A 27,020-nucleotide genomic window follows, 5' to 3' on the forward strand; every position below is an offset into this window, starting at 1 on the left:
AAGAGAGATGGAAGATTGAGGTAGAATGAGCTAAGCCAGCTGACACAAGCAGGGCAGATGGAATCTCTTCCCTTGTATCATGTTAGTGTATATTTGTAATATGTTCACATTTCCTCTGTAGATGCAATGTTGTGTGAATCTACAGCAACTCTGAGGAGGTGTCCTGACTGTGTTCTTCTTAACACAGTCTCCCATGTCAGTGGTGGAAAACGAACCACAAGGCATTTGGCAAATATAACTAACTTGTGGAGGCCTTTGACTTGCTGGGGAATATTGAGTTACAGCATATGTTAGATGTACAGTTCTGCTATCCAGGCAGCTATTTCATGATCAGCAGCTACATGGCCTACTTTTTCTCTCAGCATTTCAGAATCCCTTTTTTCCCCTCTGCCATACCATCTGTGACAGACTGCTGGTAGGATTTAAGATCCTGACTTCTGGACAGCCTGCAGAACCACCGCCCAGCTACAGTAGATTTCACATTCACAGACCACAGCAGCAGTTTTGTGCTGCTTTGTGATGTGTTTTAAAGACATCTGGAAGGTCATATCAGCCTGCAAGACTCAAACTGTACAAACACGGTCGGTCTTTCTTACCAGTTTCAAAAAAGAAAACTGCTTTTTCCAAACTGGTGACTGTGTATGCATTTCAGATTTATGCTGATGAGTGACTTAGAATTAGTAGTTCAAATCTGCCCCAGACTTCCTGCCCAGACCATTCTAGGGCTGTCCCAGAGGTCTCCTAAGCAATGCCCCAGACTTCCTATGCGTTTTGAGTCACCTGCTTAAATTTCACAGTGCAGATCTCCACTTTGCAGCAGGCACTGCCACCAAAGGGGTTACTGGGGGACTTCAAAGTGGCAGATGACCAAGGGTTAAAAGCTTAACAGTGGAACTGTAAACCACACTTACGTTTTGTTCCTTATGTCTGTCCACTCTTTCAGGCATGCTTTGAGTAGTGTCCATTGCCTTGTGGGGATGGAGCTGTGTGGAATTCCTCGTGGTCTGGCTCACAGTGTTGTTGTTCTTTGCTAGGCATCTGGCCCTTCCTCCAGAACTGATGCTCTGATCTAGAGAGGAAATTAGATTATTGAAATAAGGGTCACACATAGAAGCAATGAACCAGAAGCAAGATTGCAATTGAAACCGAGTTCATGATGAAATATGTCTCTGGATCCTGGCAGCTCTGGAGAAAATAGAAGTTACCTTTTTAGCTGTATGTCTGCCTTTTATATTCCTTAGACCTTTCACAGCAGTTTAAAATACAACCATTTGCAACCAGACTTCATTATCTCAGTGCATACATTGCACCTGCAGCTAACTGAGAGCTCACATCCTTGTATCTTGACAGCCAAAGTGCAAGAAATCATGCACACAGGCACCCAAATGGTACAGCAAAATAAGCAGTCAGCTGAACACGATGACCTTAATGTTCACTGACTGGACCAAATCAGCCTCTTCCTCACAATTCCTGATTTGTGTGCACTTGAGCAAGAATTCATCATTTCCAGGTGACAGTCTACTTCAGGTTGATTTTTAAAATCATCTATCTTGTAAGTGTGAGGCATGAGGCCAAAACTGGATGACTTTAATAATTCAAGAAGAATAATATTCCCTTAGTGATGCCTCTCTGGAGGAATGTATGGTTACTCAGTGTGAGTCTTTTGGAGTCTTAATTGGCAAGAGATTCATCGCAGGTGTTCTGTAGCTACAGGAATGCAATGGAAAAGAAGTATAGTCCCAGACAGATTTCAGTGTGCAACAATGTGATTCCATCTCGAGCGGGTTTTTGTCGCTGGTGAGTGCTGAGAGAACATTGGCTGCGTCCTCTGTGACCAGCTGTTGCAAACTGTGGCAGGTAGACTTGGCACATCAGATTATGAGTTGTTCTAGGTGAGTGATGGTGACTGCAAAGAACTTCAAAATGAAATAGCTTAGTATTTTCAGTGCTGTCCTTTTTTTTTGTCCTGTGGAATATTGTAATTTTATATCTATTCAAAGACTAGGACAGACTCAAGTCATTCCCTGAACTGAACTCAGGTTAGCAGCATAAGCACCTTCTGTTGTTTTGATTGACTGGGGGGGGTTTCCAGGAAGGAGAAGAAATGGATTTTGTCACTTGGTTTTAATAGTTCCTTTTGTCTGTGAGAAAAATGAGTTGTTGCAAAGATGTGCCTGCTCCTGTTCAGCCTGTCAGCCTCCAGGTTTCTGAATGATGCCAGCAGTGCCCTGCCAACCCGGGCAATGTCCTGCAGGACTTGTAGTGTTTCCCATTTGCACAGCTGTACTGCAGGAATCATCTCAAAGGACAACAAGGTGCTTTTCCAGCCTGCTGAGCCAAAAGGCCTGCAGAAAGCATATGGAAGGTTTCAAAACATATGTGGGATGCATGTTCAGCTTTGTTTTTGCAAAGTTAAAGCAACATGCATCCTTTATTAGCATTTATTTTCCCAAACTTTTCAAGAGGGAAGGAACTTTGGAACCCCACTGTGTTTAACTGATTTTTCAAAGAGTTTCCTTTTTTAAATTGTTACTGATGACTGTTGCCATTTTACTATAAACACATATAACAGAGAAAAGGGGTTACAGGCGTGCTCAGGGGAGACTCTGGAATTTGGCAGGGGTGTGTGTTGTGGGGGATGTTTCAGTTGAGCACAAATGAGTGGTATGCACATGTGTTCATCTGACATCCTGTTCTCCTGGGACTTCTGTCACATGCCAAATGCTGTGATCATCATTTACTAGAGTGGGAATGGATATTGAATGGCTGTTGAAACCAATGGTGCAAGGAGAGAGGCTTCTACAAAACAGAGCGGGAATGGGAGCTAGCACTGGCACTCTGCGAGGACATCCACTTTTGGTGCTCCAGGAACAACCTTGTCAAAGAGTCTCACTCTCTCTCCTTTGTTCCTTTTGAGCCAAAGGGGGACTGGGCAACCTACCCATATGACCTGTTCAGGTGCTGAGAGATGGGTGATATGAAATGTCTTCCTTGTGCCGCCTGTCAAGCAGAGTTGTCTAGCTGGACTTGACAGTGAGGTGTCATTTCTCCCCATTATTACCCTCACTGAGAATTCTCTTAGCTTGGAGGGAAGATCTCTATTGCCGAGCTTTGTAAATCCTCTATGTGCCTTGTGAGATACATGGGAGTATTATGTGTAGATGGAATACTTTACTCTCTCCCTCTTTCATCCTTCCCCCTCTGCAGCCCAGGTAAGAGCCACAGCTTACTCTAGGTCTGCCCCTCATAAGTCAGTAACAAAAATACTCTAAATACAATGAAGAAAGGGTCAAGCTCAGAAATAACATTTCAAAGGCAACACTCTGTTCACAGCTCCCAAGCAGAAGGAGGTAATGCAGGTGTTTTGGAGACAACATGATCTCTGCAGAAATTGCCCAGAAGTAATCACTGGGGTGAAGATGTTAACATAGCAGATAATCTTCAGTGCACATACAGGACAACTAGGGGATCAGGCCCAGCCAGAGCATCATTTGTGAAAGGAAGGTCCTGCTTGACCAACCTGATCTCCTGCCATGACAAGGTGACCTGCTTAGTGGATGAGCACTGGAACAGGCTGTCCAGGGAAGTGGCTGGGCCACTGTCCCTGGAGGTATTTGAAAGATGTATAGATGTGGCATTTAGGGACATGGGTTAATAGTGGCTTGACAGTGCTGCATTATCAGTTGGACTTCATATCTTAGAGGTGTTTTCCAATGTAAGCAATTCTGTGATTCTATATAATTTGATTTAAGAAGAGCTTAAAAGCCTACGTGGAGATTCTGCCATAGGCTGACAATAAGCTTTTGGGGTTTCCTTCAGAATTCCAACATATGCTCATTTTAAACCATGATTTGTGAAAAATTATAGCTGATAATCAATTGCAATGTCTTACATTGAGGCTTTGAACACCTCAAACCTTCTGAAAGAATACTATTGTAAATTTTTTTTACTTCCCCTATATGCATGCTCTTGGGCTGCTGTTCCTGTTTGAAGGAACCACATTTTGGATTCTTTTCTGATCTAATTACCTTGTATACAAAAAATCCTACTTGAATCAACCACTCAAAATTAGAATATGTGAGAATTAAGGCAGTCATGTAGCCTTCATGCAGACTGCCATGGCTGTAGATGACAGCCTTTAATTATGTGACCACATACTTTTCTCCCCTTCTGCAGTTCCTGAGGGAGTGAGTAGACCTGTGAGGTAAGAAATTAAGTAATCCAAATGCTAACATTTTTGTGTCATCTTCACAATAAAGAAGAATATAACTCAACAACAAGGTCACTCAAATGTAAAAACACTTCATAAAGGCTTTTAGCAAGGAAACGGGTTTATCTTGTGTGCAATCCCTGTAATTGAGAGAGTATAATTTTATAGTGTTGAACTGCAATTAACACACTTGCAGAGAATGTAACCTTTGAGGTAAGCCCTTATTTTACCTTTGGGTTAGTGACATATATTTGTTTGGATTCACAGCACCACCTGATGGCTGAAGACCCATTTCTTAGCTTGGGGCTGGTGTACATCCCTTCAGTTCATTTTCTGTTAGGAATGAAAATAAGGGTGTAGACTGATGCCATTTCTGTTTTCTGCAGAGTACAAGTAATGCTGACTGCTGATGAACAGTGAGTTCCTCTAAAGTTTTGTGTATCTGCCTTGGACTATTAAAATGAATATTTAATTTTTAATTTTCTTTTTTAAGTTAGGCTCTTTGAATAAGGCTTCAACAAAGATCCAAATTACTCATAACCCCTTCCAGGGAGTTATCTAAGGAGATGAAAACCCTAGATATATTGTGTAGAAATTTCCTCTGGTGACATGGTGAACCCCAAAGTTTTGACCAAGCCTGTAAGCTCATGTCAGTACTGGTGAATACCTGTGGCAGTGGGGGTAAAAGAGATTCCCATGAGGCCATGGCCAGTGTGGCCTGCTCTGCCTACAGCCCTGGGGAGGGTTGGGCTGCAGGGGCACAGTGAGGGAGATGTCAGAGGGAGGCTTTGGGTCACCCTTGCCACAACCATGCTAAGATAATGTGTGTACATGGGTGCTGCAGGGCACTGAGGAGACACGACTGCCCCAAAGGGCTCATACTGCTACAAACCAACCTACCTGTCAAAGCACCTGATTTTACAAGCCCACTGAATATAAAAATATCTTGACATATGCAGCATTTCCAAATGTCAAATAATGCAGTCCTCACTCTGTGGAGCTGGAAAAGAAAAGCAAAGGTAAAGGCAGAGGTAAGTCAAGGCAGGGAGCCTGAGTAGGAGGGTGCTCTCTTGTGTGGAATAGCCTGAAACAGGAATAGCCTCCATCTTGGTGGGTTTGGGGGAGAGGGGATACGTAGGAGGAAGTGGATTTGTGCTCAGTGCAGCCATTAGCTCTAATGGGTTATCCATGCAAATCCTCCACAAGGTGAGAAGGGAATAAATCTCTGCATGTAAAGCCTTAATGCAAGAATATTTGTTAAATACAAAATAGTGTGAAATCAATTCCAACAGCATTCAATCTTTTATTAACCATTATTTGTGATGTTATTATTAAATCAGAAGCTGATGCTGAAGGAATTTATAGGATGAAATTAGAATAAGTCATGGGCTCTGCAGTGTTTGTGGCTAAATGTTCAAGTGCAATTCTTCAAAGATTTGAGGTATTTTTATTTTTCTGGTGCAGCTTTGTGTCAAAGTGCTGAAAGCCACTCAAATGTATAAATGTGTCTTTATATACATATGTTCTAGAGGTTTTTTTAGACTCTCATTGATCTTCTTATAAAGCCATGTTTTGGTCATATAGAAATTGATGGGAGTTCTGCCCAAGAGAACAGCACGTGCTTGATGCTGGGTGATAGAATTGAATGTAATGGAAAAATTTCCCAAATGCGATCTAGGAATGAATGTGGTCCAGGGAAAACCTGTTTGTAGCACTTGCCAAAAGTGAGCAAAATCCTTTTGTTTTCTTCACTGCCTCTCAAGCACGCTTCTAATTATTACAAAATGTATTCTGAGAAGTGTAATGAAGAGCTCTGTTTTACATGCTTGAAATTAGAGGATAACTCCCTTGATACTCCAGTTCTCGAATGTTCAGCCAATTTGCAGGTGTCCTGGCCTCATTAATGACTGCACTATAGAAGCAGGCTCTTTTCAGGTACTTCCAGGAATACAGGAGCTCCAGCACTGTGGTGGTTAGGCTTTGACACACAGTTTTGTAGTCTTGTATGGATCATTGCAAACAGAGCCAAGAATCAGTTTGGATTCCCGTGCTTTTCATTTACTGTCTGTCTGTGAGACCTGTGCAGGCCATAAGGAAATCCAGTGTGGCTGTGCATAGGTACTGCAGTTTATCTTGTCTCTGTGCCATGCTTAAAGCTGCAAAACAGACCCCTCAGGTTAAGATATTTTGTGATAAGAAAAAAATGATATTCCACTCAGATTATCTGATGGACTAGGCAGAGAGAAGGAATGAAGAGGAAAAAAAAATGCAGAGAAAGAGGAAGGTGACCAGTCTGACAAGCAACTCTCTCTAGTCTTAATCACTCTGGCAAATATTGACCATCCTGCATCTTGATCGGGATGATTGTTACTGTAGCACTACACCCTGTGCGGGACCCCTGAGCAGGCTGCAGTTCAGTGATCTCAGACTAAGCAGGAATCACTCCTGCACAGCACAGTGGCTCAGTATCTATTGGGTAGTGTGTGTGGTGGGGATGGCAAATGCTGAACATGTTTTTGGGGTGTATTACTTGCAGACATCAGTTGCTAGGGGATTTGAAAGCACCATACCCATACATATTTCCTGCATCTCAGACTGAATCAGAAAGGGGCAAAAGGATATGAACAAGTTCATATCTTAGAAGAAGAGATGTTATTAGAGAAGAGGAAGTTGGATGAGTTTCCCACTGTATTACCAATGCAGATGTATTACTCATGCAGCCACTAAAACACACCATTTCTGGCAAGATAACCTAGGGATTATTTATAGGAAGACTATACTGTACACAGTGACCTCCTGAATTTTAATGAGCTTTATTCCCAGGCAAGAAGCTTTTGAGAAGCAATGCATGAATTGTCTTACTTACTCTCCTATGCTTAAATAATTATTTTTGTTTTGACAGGCCGATGCTGGCTGGATGCTTTGGAACTTGCCCTTCGTTGCTCCAGCCTCTTCCGTCTCAGTGCCTCCAAGCTGGGAAAGGATGGAGAAATGAACTGCTCGAGTGATTCTGCGCATGCGGGGATCAACCACCTCTTGCACACAAGTGCTATGTCAGACCAGGAGTTCTTCCAGTAAGATGGGGCTGTCACTTCTTAAAGCACAGAGAGGTGTTTTATGGCTCAAACTTTAGCACAATCTAGCCAGAGTCCACTAAGGAAACCTGTTTAAAAACCAGCCTGTATATTCTGCTGCTTGAATTCCTTGCTAATATATGGACCTGGTGCATATGAGGTTTGTTGCCACGTAATGCTTGAGCACACAGACTGGGGGGAACCTCAGCTGTGTTCATTTGTACATAAACAATAACCAGTTTTCTTCTATCCCCTGCTTGGGCCAAAATGGTGTCTGGAGATGTTGGCATGAAAAATGGGTTGCCTGAGTAAAGATTGCGGAATCTAGCTGCTAGAGCAGACCTGCAGTTACACAGACAAGTTACTAACAATGTCTGTGTGTTGCTAGCACATATGGCTCTGAGACTGATCTATTTTTTAATAATGTGTTCTCTTTCCTAATAATACTGTGTCATAGTCAGCAGAGTGCACACACTGCATACTTATTTTTATAATTACTTTCTCTCTCTACAGGGGTTTTGAGTGGTGTCCAATTTCTTCCTTGATGCATCAGATAAATTTTTATATAAGCCTCCTTTCTATTCATATTCCTGGTGTTACTGCAGCATTTTGGAACAACCCACATCAAAGCTCTGTAGGCATTAAAAACCCCCAGGCCTTTCTGTTGCTTGTAGCTGAATAAGCAACTTCAAAAATCTTTCTGGTATAGACATTTGGCCTTTGGAGTGGGAACTGGGAGGGGTAGTGTCTATTTCTAGTTCTGCTGATTCAAATTTGATTTTTAAGGCTCACAGCAATGCACCATTGGTTATGCAGTTTTCAGGGTAGCAATTCTTGCAGTCTGCAAAGATGAAGCCTTGCACAGTGGGACCTCATCTTTAAGTGGTTTTCTTAGGCTCTGTTATAACAGCAGGGATCTCAGTCCTGTTCAGAGTGTGAAGGTATCTCTGGTCCCATGGGACTGAAGGGGTGGCAGCATTTTGGTCTGACCTATGACCTGAAAGGCTCTGGTATTCCCAGCATGTGTTGTCCAGTCCTGTTGTTTGGGTTTTTAGTTAGAATGTGAAGAAGAGCTTTACTGAAGAACAATGGGAGAAGAGAAGGAAATCTGATGTGTTACCAGGGCACGTGCCCTGATATTTATAAAAATGCTTCTGTTGTTCTTGGGCTTCTTCCATTAATACTTTACTTTTTAATTTCTTTATGCCTAAGAGAGAGTCTCTGTGCTTGCTGTGATAATGAATTCAGGAATGCAGTGGACTTATTTTTCAGCTGATGAATGTGTGTACAGAAATACACATAATATTAAAATAGAGCCTGTGGCACTGAGAACATTCAGGCAAACCCATGGCTACTATAAGGAGGTGCAGAAGATACAGTTAAAACTGTATTAAAGTATTTCTTCAAAATATGATGCGTGAATGACACTTAAATGTGCCTCTATTTCACTTCTTAGTAGTTCAGCATTAAAAGCCCTCTTGAATTATGGGTCTCAGCAATACTAGCACACATGGCAGAGTTTTCAGCAGGACAGAGTACCCATAAGTGGAATCAGATTTTTGTGATAGGCTCAAATTTTAGCTGAGTCTGGTTCAAATTGGGTGTTCAGCATCTGGTCATCTGGACACTACATTCTCTTTTCTGAGTCCTACCACTGTTTTGAATATGTACCTGGATTCCCCAGTGCTCAAAGCCCAGGGGAGTTTGATGGTTGCAGGATAGGGGGCTGACTTGCTCTCATCTCTGGAGGAACAAAGAACGTTTAAATAAGGGAGAACACAAAACCCAAGATGTGCAAGTGCTGAGCAGAGGGTTTTTGGTTGCCAGTGACAGTGACTTCCTCACAGGGATTCAATCATTCTAATTAAATGCTTTCCCTACAGGGAATCTTACCAATTAAATTGGCATGCTGTTGTTAGGGGGCCAGTTAATTACATTTAACTCTATCTTCAAATTAGCCAAACTACTCTGTCAAGAACAGAAAAAGAAAGGGGAGATGATGGATATTATAGGGAGAACAAAACCCCCTTGGGAGCTGGCAAAGGCACATTTTCTGTTGAGCCAAAGTTACATTTGTCTGCTGGCTGATTTGCTCCTTTCCTGCTGGGAAACAAATCAAGATTATACAGTGATTTTAAAATCCATGTCTTTAGTAGCCTATGAAAATGAGAGGGAGAGAACAGTGCAAGTGAATCAAAGGCTAAAGTACTGTGTAAATTGTTGATTTTAGACAAGAGACCTTTAGGTACCAGGCACTCTTCTTTTTAATATGAGGTTGTATTTCTTGTGGCTTCCATGTCTTATCTCCAGCAACCCCAGGAATCTGGCTGGTTACTTGTTTGATAGGAGCTTAAGTTTTTTCTTTGCTTTGTGTAGAAGAGTGGTATCAAATCCAAAAAAGTCATGGTCAGTGACGGATGTTTCCAGGAATGCCACTAAAGGAATAAAGCACTGGTATAAGACAACTCCAATATGCTGAAATGGTAAATTAGTCATTAAGAATTCCAGGCTATTCACATTCATGGTGGAAATCCAGTGCTGACTTTTAGCATAGTTATTTCCTCCCAGCTTTTACAGCCTGATTCAAAACCCATTGGAAGCCCCTGGGAAGTCTTTACACTGATTTTATTTCAAGCTCATGATGTGGCTTTTGTTTTTAGGATATCATACGTATTCAGTGATAATTCTGTTTGGAGGAATAGAAGAGCCTGGCTCCACTCCAACATTTCATATTTGTTCCTGAGAATGAGGAGCATCTGTTTTCCCTTTGGTTCCCCAGAGTGGCTGCTTTGCTCTGGATGTGTTAAGTCTTGCCTTGTTTGTGGCTGGTGGGTAATCAGTCCACAGCTGAGTGAACTTTCATGTGAATTTATTTCCCACTTGGACTAAATCTGAAATCCTTGAAAAATAATGGGGAGGTCACAGGAAACAGAAAATCATCACTTATTCCACTGAAACTTCAAATACTTCTCAAATGTGCAGCAGGTGACACTGAAAAACACTTGCTCTTCTTACAAATGTGAGATAGAAACAAGGGCTACTTCTCAGCCATGAACCAAAAGCCTTATAATGCAAGGTTTTATAAGCATTTTTATCCCATGGAGAAAATTTTCACTAGGTAAAGGGAGCAAAGCAACCACAGGCAAAACTCACATATTTAGCTGATCATTGAAAAAATAAGAAATAAATTAGGTATTTAAATGATCAGCAATTAATAACTTCCTGAACCTACCATCCAGGAAGTAGCTGTGGTGAGGAATCATGGGATAATCTCTCTAGACAGCTCTCACCTCATCTTTTTTCTCTTTTATTATCTCAAACTAATGTATGCATAATCTGTGCATCTAGTGTATTTGGTTATCAGTCATTATATTTGCTGGTTGCTGCCTAAAATAGAGAACTAACATCCTGGCACTAGAATGATGAATATATGTAATGTCTAATAGCGAATTATTAGTGCTGATCATTGACTCTCTGATTTATGATCTTAGTTTTACTCTACGGTACAACTGTAAATTAAAAAACCTCGTGGTTTGTATATACATATACACACATAGCTCTATATGCAGACATACCTACAGTTACAAATGGAAGGAAAAGAAAGATTTTCTAAAGGCACAGAAAGCTGTAGATGACACTTTCAAAAGAACTCTAGAAACTGGGCTCCTCCAGAAACTAAGCTGTAACTGTTGCAGTGTGGCTTGCTTGGCAGGTTAAAAATCATGAGCTTATTTCAGTGCATAGTTGGAAGATGAGATCTTCTGAAAAGCTGATGCCAGTTCTGTGTTCTGATTCTTCTGTTGTTTTTTGGTTTGGGTTTTTTTAAGTTAATCTGGCTCTACCTAGCAATGCCTAATTATCTTAAAAAAAAAAAAAAAAAAAAAAAAGGAAAAAGAAAGAGAGGAAGACCAAGGGATGGGAACTTTCAGCATTCATGTCTAATAAAAATTGGAACAAGCCCAGAATGGGTGGAGAAAAGGCCCATCATAGAGAGACTTCAAGCTTGACAGAACATTCCTGTGTACTGAGGAAAGAAATCTTGCTTTGAGAGAGAAAAGGACTACAGGAAGTTACAAAGATCCAGGGCCTGTTTAGATCATCTGAAATCCCTTGTATAGGAAACCTTTTTTTATTGCTCTGAGTGCAATTTTGCATGAGAACTTGAGAAAGAAATTTTCAGAGGAAGAACAAGCTGAGAAGCTCAGCACATGAGAGCAATGCTAGGCCATGAAAGAGGTAAAGTGTGTGCAAAGACATATATGAATAGGGAAAACTGAAGCTTGTGCTAAATATCACTTTTAAAAGTGGGCAGTTAGTGAATACTTCTCAGCACCTGACCTCTGGCCCATGTAATCATGTTTGCCATCTGTCATATGAACTGCATCTGCTTTTTCAAATGGAGATGCTATAGGCTACTTGAGAGAGAATTTTTGGCATTCTCCCCATTCTCTAAAGCCTGGATCACTGAGCATGAAGTTTGCTACATCTTTCATACTTTCCTTTGGATGCTCTTACAATTTGAATCTTCTTCTTTCATGTAATTGTCCAGTCCATGCTTCCAATTCAGTTCTTCTACACAGCATTGTCTGTGGAAAGCCCATTCCCCAGGTTAGTTTGGTGGGTGAGGGAGGGCTGTGTGTGTGAAAATACTTGCTTTTATTGATTTTTAAATTTGTCTTTTCTAGTGTAGGGCTGACTTAGGACCACCCTGTTGAAATAAAGTAGCAGTAGTACCAAAAAGAAAATGTATCCCATAGTATTTTCCTGTATGCTACAGTCCACTGATTTGCTTCTGTAAAGGGAAAGATCTCTCCTGATTGACACTTTAGTTCTCTAATCGGCAATGTAGAGTTGTTAGTGTGTGCTCTGTATCCCTCTGGTGTGTGGGCTCCCATGCAGAGCCAGTGGCAATTCTGTGTAAGGGTGAGTAAGTGGAGCTGTGTGGTGTGGCACATTTTGAGAAGTGCAGTTTGGAGGGGAAAATTTCGATGGAAAATATCTCCCTGTTTCTGTGATAAAACCCCTGTTATCCAGGAAATCAATGTCTGAGACGCTCCTGGGTTGCACACCCTATTGTGAGTGCAACACACAAAAAGTGTTTTTATCGTGTCTAAAAGGCCTTAAATAATGTGGCTTTATAAATCAAATTGAAGCAACTAATGAACTGTGTGTTGCAGTTTGAATGAATCAGCCCTGGAGAACAACCACCATTTGGAAAATGATGCTTTTTCGGACAAGTCCGAGAGAGACAACGTAGAAGAGTCGGAGAATGAAACGCATGAGAACAGTCGGAAGACAAATGAAAGTGAGAGTGATCAGTCAGAAATACATGGAGAGGTCTCTCCGGGAAGGAAAGGGACCACTTACATTGAGCAGATCTATGAAGAATTTGGAGAGGTAAAAAAAAAATAATAAATTGGTTGCTCCCTGTTTCTGTTAAAATGTATCTGTTCACAATATTTGTTGTTCAGCCTTTTAGATGTATGGCAGGTAACAGCCAACTTTGTGAGTTCCAGTGTTTTACAGATAAAGCAACGCACAGTTTTCTGCTAAATTATGTTGAATTATCATGTGCTCTAATAATTATGCATTATGAGCAGCAGCTCTGTGCTTTGGCATGTTTCCAACATCAACGACTGCTTTAACCAGTTATTGCATTAAAGAGCTGCACAGCACTGGCACATTTGTGGAGCCAGCGGGAGGGGAATTATTATTCTGGGCATGTGTCCCGGCCAGTTGGGGTGCTCAGTCCTTGCGTGATACAAAATATGATACTTTCCTTTTTTTATTATGCATGGAACATCCTTTTTGTGTGTCTGAATGGAGCGTTCGAGCCACTTGATTGCTAAATGACAGTTGCTTGTTGGAAAGCCATTTCTCATGTCATTTAACAGCAGGAGGATGCATTTCTGTTCCATATAAGAGCCTTTGTTAGCTGGATGTCGCTGTGACACCTCTGAGGAAGGCAGTGGTAGAGAGCTGGGGCAGCCAAGTGTGTTGTTTGAGAATTGGTCTGAGCAGGCAGCAGAGGAGCTCTGCTCCAGTGCTGGCAGAGCTCTGAGCACTCCCTTGCTAATTGCTTTGAACAAGGAAGCTAATGTCTTGTTGATGCTTCAAAGAAATGCACTGCTAGAAAGCTATTTCTTTCCTAGAATCACAGAATTACAGAGTCATTTAGGTTGGAAAAGACCCTTAAGATCAACTAGTTCAACCATTAATCCAGCATTGCCAAGTCCACCACTAAACCATGTCCCTCAGCACCACATCTACATGGTTTTAAAATTCCTCCAGAGGTGGTGACTCCACCATAATCTGTTCCAGGCCTGTTCCAATGCCTGACAATCTTTTCATTGAAAATTTTTTGATAATATCGAATCTAAACCTCCCCTGACATAACTTGAGGCCACTTCCTCTTCTCCTATCGCTTGTTACCTGGGAGAAGACACCAACACTCACCTCTCTACAAACTCCTTTCAGGTAGTTGTAGAGAATGATAAAGTCTTCCCTCAGTCTCATTTTCTCCACGCTAAACAACCCCAGTTCCCCAGCTGCTCCTCACAGGAGTTGTGCTCCAGCCCCTTCTTCAGCCTTTGATTCTCCTCTTTCAATGTTTTCCTGACAGTGTACTACTAATATTGGGAAGCAAATATAGTTAAATATATCCTAATTACACCCAACTCCTCTTTTGTGCATTTTCCCCCTCAAATTCCCCTGCAGACACACAGCAAGTGAGAGCTGAGTTCAAACAGGGGATTTTGAATATAGATGAGCAACCAAGCAGCAGCAAAGTGAAAGCAAACTTAATTTCTGTCAGCTGCTTATTCTGAAATCGCCTTTTGGCACATGACAAACTTGTCCTAGAAATGTTGGTAGGGTAGGGTGATATTTTGGTGTTTGAACAAGCCTTACAGCCAGCACTGATATGTGTATGTGGGTGTGGGTGTGAGAGAGATATTTCTGCAGTTTTACATTAAAATAAAAAAAAATGCACTACAAACCAACTGGAAAGGACTAAATTTCTGTTGTAGAATGACACTTTGTGCAGCATTAAGTAAGGATAGCTGTAGTGTGACTGCTCAGGCAGAGGTAACATCTGATGGACTTCCAAAAAGAACTGTCTTGTAGCCTTGACTGCTGGGTGTTTTGTTAGATTTCTGTTGTTGGCCAAGAGATGGTGCTGTTGTCACCTGGGACACACAGGTAGGACTGGTTGTTGAGTCTGATCCCACTGGTGAGAGTACCATAGAGAGAAGTAAGTTGTGTGCAATGAGGTAGCTTTTCTCAGCAATGAGTGCAGATGTATCAAGGTAAACACGTGCCAGTAAAGTCATATGTCAGCTTAAGCTGAAACTGCCTCTCGGCCTGTGTGTACAGTTTGGGTGTGGCAGGGCAAAGGTCACAAACTGGCACTGTTAAATTTTTAGCTTGGCTTAGAGGGCTCATCTGGAATGTGTGCATGTGTGCAGGTGCATCTCTATGCTTTGAAAGGCGTGTGCTTCTGCAGTTGATGTTTCAGCTTTGCCTTGTTTGCAGTAGGAATGTGAAGGCAGAGACAGTTGTTAGAAGGACTTTGAGATTGCAAAAGTTGGTCTAGAATATAAAATAGATACCTCAGTACGTAGAGGTAACCTAGAACCCCTTCTTTTCCACCAAGATTTTAGTTTTAATGAATTATAAAAAGGGTTATTGAGGATGATGTATTTCAGGGCAAAGTAAACAGAAATTACTTGAAGTCGTTTGTGTCCTCCTGCACCTTATCCTCTGTGTGTTTTCATCTGTCCCTGGTGCAGTGATTTATTCTGATTAATACCTTGTCCAGCAATTTCAACATGGCATAAATTTACCTTGCCAATACGTGCACACTTGAGAACCTGGATAAAAAATGAGAGTTCTGACAGACCCATGTGTAAGCCCTAGATGATGCTGTGGTATGTCATTTCTTCTTGGAGGTTCAAGCTGTGTGTTGCATCAGATTGTCAAAATAAGAATGGTACAATAATGGAAAAACACTTAAATGAAAAGAGCTTTGTTGTTCCTGAGTCTGAAATTCTCTCAGCCTGCAAGCCCTGTATGACTAGTAAACTGACTATGACTATAGGGCTGATTGATGGTCAAAAAGGTGGTACTGGAAATGCTCAGGTGATGAAAATGAATGTTTAGTGATTTACACCACCTACAAGTCCTATTGGGATATGCTGTGTCCTCTACTAAATTGAAGTCCATTCCAGAAGTGGATCTGTGGGTTTTTTCTCATAGAAATCTCTTGCCTAAAGTCAGTAGTCTAAGTCTAAGCCTAAGTGTTCTCTTTCACTGTTAAATTATGATGCCTAGGATGCGTTCAAATGAGATTCATATTTGAAAATTTAATTTAATTTTCTTTCTCTGATGGCTTGAAAGGCCCATTCCTCCATGTTATATATCTCGTAGCCCCATTGAATGTATAGGAACTATACAGTTGAAACTGAAACCACTGCATAATCCCTGGCTTTTTTCACCATTACCCACACTTCTGCTGCAGAGGGCACTGAGCAGCATTGTTGGGTTCTGGAGTTTTTGAGCCTGTCGCCTGTCAGTGGGACCTTTACCTACTGACACACCAGTTTGTCTTGTTTTGAAATGGGAGAACTGCTTCCATTCTCTGTTGATTACTTGTTTGTCTCCTAAAATTTTCTGCACATATAATAGTATATCTTACAGTCTCTCATTCGCTGAGAATGGGACTGAGAGGAGCTTCTTATATGCATCCCACCAGGCCACAGTGATGCTGTAACAACCTTGGGCATGTTACACCTCCTGAGGACCTGAAGTGCAGAGTCCCTTTGGTAAATTTTGGGCCAAGTTGGCCCATTGCAGTCCTGAGGTGTGTGGAGACAACGGCTCAGGAAGGAGCACCCTGCCTTGTAACAACTTTCACAGATGCCCAGGGCTTTCTGTACCACTCACTTTATTGCTCTGGGGATTCATTTCTACTGAGACATAGCTGATGTCTCTTTGTGATGGTGTAGGTGAGTATTCACCCTTGTGCCAGGGCCAGGTATGCCTGGGTGAGCTTAGACCTGCCAGGTAAATATGTCCATGAGAAATGCTTTTCCTGTTTCTGCCCTGAAGTTCCCTTTTCCCGTTGTAGACAGGTGAATCGTCTCAAACAGAAACAGTCTCTGAGGAGAACAAGAGCCTGATGTGGATCCTGCTGAAGCAGCTGCGTCCTGGCATGGACCTGTCACGGGTGGTGCTGCCCACCTTCATCCTGGAGCCACGCTCGTTCCTTAACAAACTCTCTGACTACTACTACCATGCTGACCTGCTTTCCCAGTAAGCAGCATGAAGAGTGTGCCTGACCTGGACACTTTTTTTATATTTATGAAAACATGTGTTGCTATGCTTGAAAAGCTCCCAAATAATACCTAGATCGCCGGGTTCAACATAGACCAAGCCAGGCACCATCTGCAGTGACTTTTTAAAGATAAACTGCTGCCAGTGAGGGACGAGAAAGGAAAAGTTAAACTCCAGGCAAAACTACTTTTGCACTGCACATATTGCCAGCACTGGCTGGAACTGATGGGGATTCAGCTGATGCCTTTGAGTATCTCACAACAGAGCTGTGCCACCTCCTGGTGTACTCATGTACAGAGGGGAATGGGACAGAGAGTGAACGGAAGGGTCAAGCACTTCTGCCCCCAAAAGCAATGTAATTATGTTGGTTGATAAACAGATAAGAAGCATGTTGTAAAACCATTGATGAGAGAGGCCTGCTGGGAGCAGCAGAGTAGAAAATAGGAAACGTTATGCTTTCAGACAGGACCTGCCTTCTCGATGAGGCATGCCTGGTGGATTGTGAAACTACTGTGTGCAATATTCTAATAGCAGCACTAGTTACTCAGTGCAGTTATTCCACTGCATCTGACTGATTATAAAACTGTGGCATTTTCAAGCCTTGTTTGTGGTATTTGCAACATCTGAAGTTCAGGAAGTGGTTCTCCTCAGTGCTGAGGTCTAAGAACACTTTGAGAGGTTTGGAGGTTTTGTTAAAGAAACCTCTTTGTGGTACAGATGATCCTTCTAAATTTTACAATAACTTATCCAAGCTGATTTTTAAATCTGATTAAATGGTTGGAAATACCAGGAACTCTATTGTTCATGTTTACTTCCTGCTTTGTCTTCGAGGTGTTGGATGAGGTGACCTTTAAAAGTCCCTTCCATCCTAAAGTATGAGATCTCAAAGTGGGATAGAGGCCTTATAGCACACGAGCTTTAAACATCTTTTAAGGAAGAGGGAAACAAAGAAAAAGAGACAAAAATAGAATTGTCTTTGATTTTGGTGGCATAGGTATTACTGTTTTTATGACTCACAGTGTACTGTTAGCTCTGACTAAATGCTATTGTGAGTGGCAGTCCCACATTAACCTACTTGAATGTCCAGTCAAACCCAATACACTCCAGAAATATTTTTAGCCTTTCTCTAGGAGTACAGGGCAAGGTTTGCCCCTTTTATCAGTTTATTTTTGTGTTATATGATGTGTGCTACTAAAAAAACTATTAGTTCTGCTGGCAGATACCTTTGTCACTGGCAGCAGTACAGCTCCCTTTAGTTCTGGGGAAATACTATTCAAATTAATGTTGTTATACTGGTAAGAAATGAATGTGATGTGTGACCAGTATAAAGAGCATTTTATATTCTCTTTTGCAGGGCTGTCCTTGAAGATGATCCATACACTCGAATGAAGCAAGTTTTGAGGTGGTATCTGTCCGGCTTCTATAAGAAGCCAAAGGTAAAAGGAGGCATGAAGTTCAGGTTGTAATGGCCATTGCAATCTTCTGCATGGTTATGTATTTCTCTATTGCCTTTGCTTTGACAATTTACCTCTTCTATTGTTCAGAAGACTTTGACCATTACTTTTAAAACTGAAGTTGCACTTGGTTTCAGAGTAGACAGTGAATGCAAAATAGTGTTGATCAACCTCAGAGCCTTTGCACTGGACAGTTAGAAGGCAAAACTAGTCATTAACAAGTAACATGTCCTAGGATGCAAGACTTTTCCCTTTGCTGAAAGCTGGTCTCCCTTCTCTTTTCAGGCCTGTTAGTACTACTATGCCGTGTTTCCACATTGTTATGCACCTGCTACGTACAGTAGCAGCAATAATAAGGTTTGATCATCTTGTAAGGCTTTGATCAGGCAGTATTAAATTGGTGAGGATAGCAGATTAATCCATGGCTCAGATTAAAAGATTAGATTAGGAGAATACATGTAAGCTAGTTTAAAACATCAGGGAGAAAATTATTATATTGTTTTGTGGCCATTTGTAGAGTTGTATTGCAAATCTTCATTTGTAGCAGGTTATGATTACTTGGTTTTTCAGGGAATAAAAAAGCCATACAACCCTATTCTGGGAGAGACATTTCGCTGCTGTTGGTTTCACCCTCAGACGAACAGTCACACATTTTACATAGCAGAACAGGTAAGTTGCTTTACTTGTATGCTCTGGTGTTGCAAACTGCAACCTGTTTGCACCTCCATGCATAGAAATACATCTCACCCTAGGAGAGGAACTTGAAGCTTTGTGTAAATATCCAGAGCAGGACATGCGGTAAACTGGTTGCTGATCTTTTTTCTTTTCAGATTTACAGAAGTTATGGGAGGTTTGGTAGGCGCTCAAGACTAGAAAAACAGGTCTCCCATATATATAACATCAGCTTCCTCAATAAAGACCTTTTCTATGGGATTCTGTCCTACTGTTTTCTTATTGTTGATAAAATGTGTGTTGTTTTACCTCTGTCAAAAGGGACATAGAACACACAAATCCTTCTGTCTTTTATTTCTAAACTTTCTATAATGATTTTGATAGGAGTAAATTGAGGGCTTATCTCTATGTCTTTGTGAATAAATGAAGGGCAGAGATCAAAAGTAAACTGGCCTGAGAAAATGTACTTCAACAGTTTCAGTGTTAATAAAGGGATAGAATCATAGAATCATAGAATCAGCTGGGTTGGAAGGGACCTCCGAGATCATCAAGTCCAACCCTTGATCCACTACCACTGCAGTTGCTAGACCATGGCACTGAGTGCCACATCCAGTCTCTTTTTAAAAATCTCCAGGGACGGAGAATCCACCACTTCCCTGGGCAGCCCATTCCAATGGCTGACCACCCTCTCTGTAAAGAAATTCTTTCTAATATCCAACCTAAACCTCCCCTGGCACAACTTGAGACCATGCCCTCTTGTCTTGCTGATAGTTGCCTGGGAAAAGAGACCAACCCCCACCTGGCTACAACCTCCTTTCAGGTAGTTGTAGAGAGTGATGAGGTCTCCCCTAAGCTTCCTCTTCTCCAGGCTGAACAACCCCAGCTCCCTCAGCCTCTCCTCATAGGACTTGTGCTCGAGTCCCTTCACCAGCCTAGTTGCTCTTCTCTGGACCTGCTCCAGCACCTCAATATCCTTCCTGAACTGAGGGGCCCAGAACTGGACACAGCACTCCAGGTTGGCCTCACCAGCGCTGAGTACAGGGGAAGAATCACTTCCCTGGTCCTGCTGGACACACTGTTCCTGATACAGGCCAGGATGCCATTGGCCTTCTTGGCCACCTGGGCACACTGCTGGCTCATGTTCAGCTTCTTGTTAATCCAAACTCCCAGGTCCCTCTCTGTCTGGCTGCTCTCCAGCTACTCTGTGCCCAGCCTGTAGCGCTGCAGGGGGTTGTTGTGGCCAAAGTGCAGGACCCAGCACTTGGCCTTGTTGAACCTCATCCCGTTGGAATCAGCCCAACTCTCCAACCTATCCAGGTCTCTCTGCAGGGATCTGAGTACCACGTGGACTTTGCTAAAGAGACTCCCTGTTTCACATGCACTTTTTTCCTATTTAATCAGATAATTTTTGCTTTGATAAAATTTTTATTTTAGCCACTGCATTCATTTTATGGAGATTATTCAAATGGTGCCCAAAAGTTCTGCACTGTTCATTTATTGTGTTGAAAATCTGACACTCTACCTATTGGCCTAAAGTGATCTCACACATAGAAGCTCAAGAAAATACAGAGTGGGGGAGAAAGTTTAAATATATAACGTTCTCATATGTAATGAGGACAGGCAGCATGTTCCTTCCTTTAACGTGGAGGTTAATGGTGCAGATGAGGCTTAGTCCTGCAGCCTCTGTCTTGTGCTCTCCCTGGAGTCTGTGAGGTTGTGTGTGCACCCACCTCTCTGTTTAACCTGTAAAAACTGCTCTGAATGATCTCTGCCTATTTTTGTTCTAGGTCTCCCATCATCCACCAGTGTCAGCTTTTCATGTCAGCAATAGGAAGGATGGATTCTGTATTACTGGCAGCATTCTAGCTAGGTCCAAGTTTTATGGTAAGGCATTAAGTTTAAGCATCTCCCAGGTAATATTGTGGCATTGGTTTTCATTTGTTTTTCAGTCATTCCTGAGCGCATTGAGAGCTAAGATCAAAGAAATGCTTATAAGATCTAGCATCAGGATAGCCTAACTCCTTGTCTTGGCTTTCATAGGTTTTCCCCATTTCCACCATTCCAGTGTGAAACCACACTAATATTAAAAAAAAAAAACAAACCAGATAGAAAGATTGAGAGTTTTAAAAGCCTGTTTTTCTGAAAGCAAAAGTTTGTAAGAATGTATTGGCAGTTGGTTGTCAGACCACTTTGTGTGTGCTCATAGTTGAGTCACTTTACAGCTATTTGACCATCCAACCGACAAGTGCAGAAGTCTGTATAAATGTAACACCCTTTATCTAGCTCCCAGGTCCCTGAGAGCTGAACCCCAGAGCTTCAAAATGTCCTTGAATCTTTTAATATCAGTGCTAACAGCACAACTCCAGACTCTGGAACTGTGTTGCTGTTTGAAATAGTTTTTTTGTTTAGACAAATGCCTCTTAATTGTTATCTTCCACTAAGTGTATTTGCTGAAACACTTGTAAATAGTCTTTGCTGTCCTTCTGGCAATTTTTTTTGTTATCTGGGATCATACACAATCAGAAAAGTTGTGAGAACAGAAGGACCTGAAAAACTTCTAAGCATTAGAACTCTTTTCTGCACCCCACTAGTGACCTGTTTAATCTACTTCTCTTTCTGCAACAGGGGCTAAATGCCAGAGCAAATGAGAGCCATACAGCAGTTTGTTAGTACTGCCTGCTCCAACTGCATGATTTGCAGGGTCCTGAATTATGAGCATTTCATATCTTTTCTTACATTAGTGACTGACATTTAAATGGAAATGTTTTTTTCTAAAGTAGTATGAGGGACCAAGTATAACATGCATTTTTAATGTATATGTATTTGTTCTTTTAAATTATAGGTAACTCACTTTCTGCACTGTTGGATGGGAAAGCAAAGCTGATGTTTCTAAACAGAGGGGAAGACTATATAATTACTATGCCATACGCCCACTGTAAAGGTAAGTTATGAGTCATCAAATAGGAAGCAAACAGAAAGAATAATACAATGGTATCTTACTGACTAACTTTGCACTGGCTCTCCCCTCTCAAGTAAGTGACACCACAGGGACTGGTAACTCCAGAGAGCAGTTGCTCCACACATGAGTCACAGTGCTCAGCAGGAGACTGGTCATCCTCACTGAAGTCTTTTTGTTCTGTCTGTGCAGAGCTGAGGAGGGAATTAGGCCCATCTGCATTAGTTTTAACACTGCATAGAAACAGAAAAATACTGCATATATGCACTGCAGATAAAGTGGAGATGGAAAGAATAAGACTACATTTCTGAGCTTCTGAGGATAAAAAGTTTTTCTTATGTTAACACTGAAATTGTTTAATATGTTTTCTCACTTTCTGGGAATAAAGGAAAATCCTAAATTCTCTTCCAATTTCTTTGTTACTCTAATCATTGTATTCCTCAGAGTATGAGCTGCCTCAGTGAGGCTGATGCTTATTACTGTGTGGCTTTGCTCTGTTGAGCCAATGTGCACCAAGGCTGGGGGATGGCTGCTGATTCACTGCTCCTCAGGAAGCATTTCTCCTCAGGAAGCTGTGTAGGTGGCATTTCAACCACAGTGATAAAATCAGCAGTTGGATCCAATTTTGATTTATGAATATTTTTTAATTTGGCACCTTGACTTCAAGGTTAATATTTATGGAGGGGCTGGATACCTGAAAACAGTAACTTCTGTAAATCACACTTATGCACTCCAGGGCATAAGTCTTTTTCTTGTTGTTTTTCTTTTTCTGCAAACGACCTCTTCAGCAAATGGTAAACATGTATAAGAAGAAGTCCCCTACATGACTACTGGTCTCCCAGATTCTGCTGAATCCCATTACAGCTCATCTCTTCCCCATCCACCCTGTGAGAAGCAACTGGGTCTGTTTAAGCACTGGTATAAATAAAGTTGCAGGGCACAACCTTCTTTATTTTTCCTGTCCCACTTTCAGCTTGCCACAGGTGCAATATCAGCACTTGTGAGTCAAGCTATTTCCTAGCTGGTGTAATAAATGGGGAATACAGACTCAGGAGGATTCTTCATGTTTATAGTAAACAACCATTTCCCAGAAACTTCAAGTTCCATCTTTTCAAAACTTTAAGCCAAGTAGTGAATTTCACAGCATGTCAGGTGAGAGCCGGGTTGACCTGAGAAAGCAGATAGTTTCCATTGGGGCCTTTCTTAAGCCTCTTTTTTAACTTTCAGGACTTTTATATGGTACCATGACAATGGAGCTTGGAGGGAAAGTTACCATTGACTGTGAGAAAACTAACCACAGGGCAGAACTGGAATTCAAGCTGAAGGTAAGAGACTTTGTGGCCCCCATTTTGAATGGGTCTCATGCTTGTCCCTGTGCCGCAGGCAGGGTCTGACCATACACACCAGATCATTTTTATACCAGCAATGTGTGTGTGCAGCACAGCTGGCCTACCTGGAGAGGAGGCATCACCCTGCAGTCAGTTTTGCCTCATGCAACTTGATTTGAACCCAGGAAGCCTTAGTTTTACGCATGATTTTTTCACTGTCGGCTGGCTGGCTACTGGCCAAACTTCGTTCTGAAAGTTTGGTGCTGACAGCGTGGCTTCTGTTCAGGCAGGTACAATTATTTCTGCTTGAAAAATACAGCAAGGTGGCTGTCACACTGACAAGCCTTGCACTGACTTGTTCATGTATCTAGTCCCTCCCCTAGAAAGCCTGATGATGCAGATTCATGGTATGCAGGCAAAATGGAAGAATTTTTGAGCATTCCTGTTACTACATGTATTAAAATTTGGGAAGGAAAATGATAACCTGTAACTTTCCTTGGCAGTTAACTTGCTTTTTAAGGAGCATCTGTTTCTTTTCTGCTCCAACTAACAATTTCTTGCCTGGGGAAAAAAAATGAAACTGCAGGACTTCGGAGTTGCAGCCTTAGCCATGTAAATGTAAGAGATCACTGGAGTTAGAGGAGTCTTTTGCAAACTGCATTTTTTCTAGGGCAATAATAATTTTTTGTCTTTATTTGCCTTTTACAAAGTGAACTGTTTCCCTGTGCATTTTCTTGACATTTGCACATGCTTGTCTTTAAAGCCTGTTCTTCCCGTAGGCCTGGTGTACTGTGTTGAGGCCAATGGGATAGTGCCCTGACTTTGGTCAGTGTCATCTGCCTACAAACTCTTCAGAACTTAAAGGGCAGACCCTTCTTTCCTAGCTTGAAAACAATACCCTGAATCTAAAGATGACTCAGAAAGGACCCTGTGTCTTAATTACATGCTCTGCTTTGAGTATTTCTCATCTACCTTTTTTAGTATAATTGTTAGAAGTTAAAGGTAAACCCTATAACTTCGTTATTAATTTGGATATGTACCAGTTCTCTGCTGGATTGCAAATGCTTGAGATACTCGTGATTTCTTTATCCATGGGTGTTGTGTGAAATTTGGTTTTGTATTGTTATTTAAAAAAAAAAAGTTCCTTTGCACTAATATTATTGGAAAGTAGGTGCTAAAATGACTGAAGAAATGTTGTGTGGTATGAATAGAAGAGCTGGTCACTTATCACTGCTGTTTCCTGTGTTTGGCAGACAGGAGATGAGGGGAATTTTCCATTGTTCTGAGAATCTTTTCCTTGATTCTGGAAATACCCTTTTTCTTTTTTTTTTTGTTTGCTGCTGGTGAAAACTTCTTCATTGGCAAATTGACACAGATGCAGTCATCAGCACTGCCACACTGCTGTTGCTGTCCCATAAGCAGGAAACGTCAGCATTGGTGGTGCTCCTTTTCTTTGGACAAGGCTGCAAGTATAAAAGTGCAAACTGTAATGTGATTCTGGACAATGGGAAGGACTTGTCCACATACACTTATCCCAGTGTCTAGCTGACAATAAATAAGTGTATTTGCAATGAAAGTGAGGCCTTGTACTGCTGACTGTTGATGCACCTGAAGGTTTATCTCCCCTGCTTCAGCTACAGTGATTTTGGTGTTGCAAACAAAAGGAAGAGGGTACAATGTGAGATAGTCAAAATCCATGTTAGAATTCATTCTGCCTTTCCCCAGAAATAGTGGAAGTCAAACAGGTTGCACTTTTCTTCCCTACTGCTGCATCACTGTATTTGGTTCCCTTCCAGTTCTCACTAGACTGATCGAATTTTCTGTTCCTGTTCTCCCCTGACAGCCCTTCTTCGGTGGCAGCGCGAGCATTAACCAAATCTCTGGGAAGATTAAATCGGGAGAAGAAGTGTTAGCAAGTCTCAATGGACACTGGGTAACACATGATAATCGAAGTTGCTGACAGGTTAAGTGCTCATGGCAGCAGGGTGCGTGGGAGGATGGCAGCCCTTGGCGGGCTCCCTGCGATGGAATGGGCGCTGCCAAGGGCCGTGTCCTGCCTTTTCCCGCCAGCCCCAGGGAGTGCAGGCGAGCGTGTCCTGCTTCTTCCAGGACACACCCCTCAAGGTACCTCTCAAGGTCATTTACACTTCAGTAGTCCCATCCACTTGCATTCCCAGAGCATGGGTCAAAGCTGGGAACAGTAAGGAGGGTTTTCATCAAAGCCAGTGGTTCTGTATTTAGGGTCTGAGGCTTAGGAAGAGCACTGATGGCAAGAGATATAGTATGTGTTAGGTGGGACTGTGAAGATCATGAGGCTTCCTTTTGTCTGGTGTGTTCAGTACTTCCTCAGTTACATCAGTATCAGGGAAGAACTTCACAGGGTTTTGAACTCACAGGGGTTTGAATTCAAAGGGTTTTAAATTCATTATTTATGATAGCAGATAGTTACTCCTCTGTTCATGAGGTGAAGGACAGAGACATAAACTCAGTGAGACTCTATTGTATGTGCAGCTCAGAGCACCTAGCACCTTTGTGCACTTTGTATACACAAGTGAATCACTTCAAGTCACAAATCCAACAAGAATAAAGTTGCATGGTGAAGGATGTAGTCTAGTTTTGATTGAAACTCCTGGTAACTGTGGCAAAAGCAGTGAGCACTGGGCTTTGGGATGGACACTGGCTAGATATTTCTTCTCTCAGCAACATTTGGACATCTACATCATCATTACAGTCGTCCTGTGCTTCCTTTCCAGTCCATAGAAATTGCCACTTCTGAGACAAGATTTGTCTCATCCTGAAGGAGGTATTTAAAATAGTTCAGGTGAAATGTGCCCGGATAAAGCCCTTTCTGAAGTGAGGTCCTAACAACAGTGTAGCCTTTGGTACTGGACTCGTCCCCTCAGACAATCTGTCTTTTTACATAAAAAGCTAATGCCCATTTTGAAATTGGGATATTTGCCCTTTCTGGGCTTATACAAAGTGATTTGCTCCCTGTGCCCAGGTAGCTTTTCCATCCTGAGCTCCCTTTCCTGCAGGATGGGCCTTGGCAATTGTGAGTTGTGCTGGGCTGGGGAGTACCTTGTCTGTGGAGGGTCCTGCAAACACCATCCACAAGAATATGTAACCGAGGGGCTCCCCTGGGGCACAGAGCCACATGGTTGTGTGCTGCTCAGCTTCCAGCCTTCTGTTTATTTATTCCTCCCTTGTTCTTTGTCCCGGTTGGTTGTGGTGCACAAAACTATAATGATGTATAAAAGAAGTTAAAATGGCTTTGAAAGGGTGGCTGTGTGAGCCGCTGTTTGCAGTTGTGCGCTGTGAATAGAGGAGCTACTGTGCACTGATAGGAAGGGTGCCTGTTCTCCTCCCTCCCTGCTAAGAGTATTGGCCTGCTCTCCTGGATTTTCTCTGATACTGTCCAGTTCCTGACAGAAACCTTAGCATTTGAAAGGTAAATTCTCTGTCTCAGAACCTGAAAACCCACTTGAATAAAGAAGGGAAGCAAATTCCAATGCTTCTCAGTCCTAGGATCACAGCAGCAGCTGAGTGCTTTGTATATGCCCCTTAGAGATGCAGGTAGTGATGCTTGATAATGCCTGCCTGCCTCCTCCGATCTGCAGCTGGGGGTCTATTCAGGACCTCAGATCAGTGCTGGAACTGGCATCTCAGGATATGGCAGAGGAAATCCTGAGGGAGACTTTGAGGAGGGATGATAGTCCCTCAGGGTTGAAGGTATTTCACAGCTGAAGATGTGATGACTTTGAGACATACATCACGAAACATGTGCAGGGGGAGAAATGCAGCCAATGGGATGCAAAGAAATTAGGCAGCTATGGGCAAAACCAGTAGTCATGACTTAAATAAGGTTTGCCTGATACTCACACCGTGTCCAGGCAGCTGAATGGCATCAATATACTGCTCATCAGCTGTAACCATCTGATTCATTCCACTTGCAGTCAGCGTCAGGCTGTTCATTCTGTAAACTACCCTCTCTGG

At 42.1% G+C, this 27,020-nt stretch overlaps 1 protein-coding gene across 5 annotated transcripts in view; it reads left to right on the forward strand.

Annotated features, from left to right (window-relative positions):
* OSBPL5 (oxysterol binding protein like 5) overlaps positions 1–27,020 on the forward strand; it is a 176,814-nt gene that overhangs the window by 141,156 nt on the left and 8,638 nt on the right. For all 5 annotated transcript variants that reach the window (XM_064657521.1, XM_064657525.1, XM_064657523.1 and 2 more), the window contains 9 exons: positions 7,113–7,284; positions 12,462–12,681; positions 16,412–16,596; positions 17,972–18,053; positions 18,642–18,740; positions 20,531–20,627; positions 21,586–21,684; positions 22,927–23,024; positions 24,871–24,960. In XM_064657521.1, coding sequence (XP_064513591.1) covers positions 7,113–7,284; positions 12,462–12,681; positions 16,412–16,596; positions 17,972–18,053; positions 18,642–18,740; positions 20,531–20,627; positions 21,586–21,684; positions 22,927–23,024; positions 24,871–24,960 — 1,142 coding nt within the window. The remainder of the gene's footprint in view (positions 1–7,112; positions 7,285–12,461; positions 12,682–16,411; positions 16,597–17,971; positions 18,054–18,641; positions 18,741–20,530; positions 20,628–21,585; positions 21,685–22,926; positions 23,025–24,870; positions 24,961–27,020) is intronic.

This window comes from Pseudopipra pipra, chromosome 6 (genome assembly GCF_036250125.1).
Source record: "Pseudopipra pipra isolate bDixPip1 chromosome 6, bDixPip1.hap1, whole genome shotgun sequence".
Taxonomy (NCBI): Eukaryota; Metazoa; Chordata; class Aves; order Passeriformes; family Pipridae; genus Pseudopipra; species Pseudopipra pipra.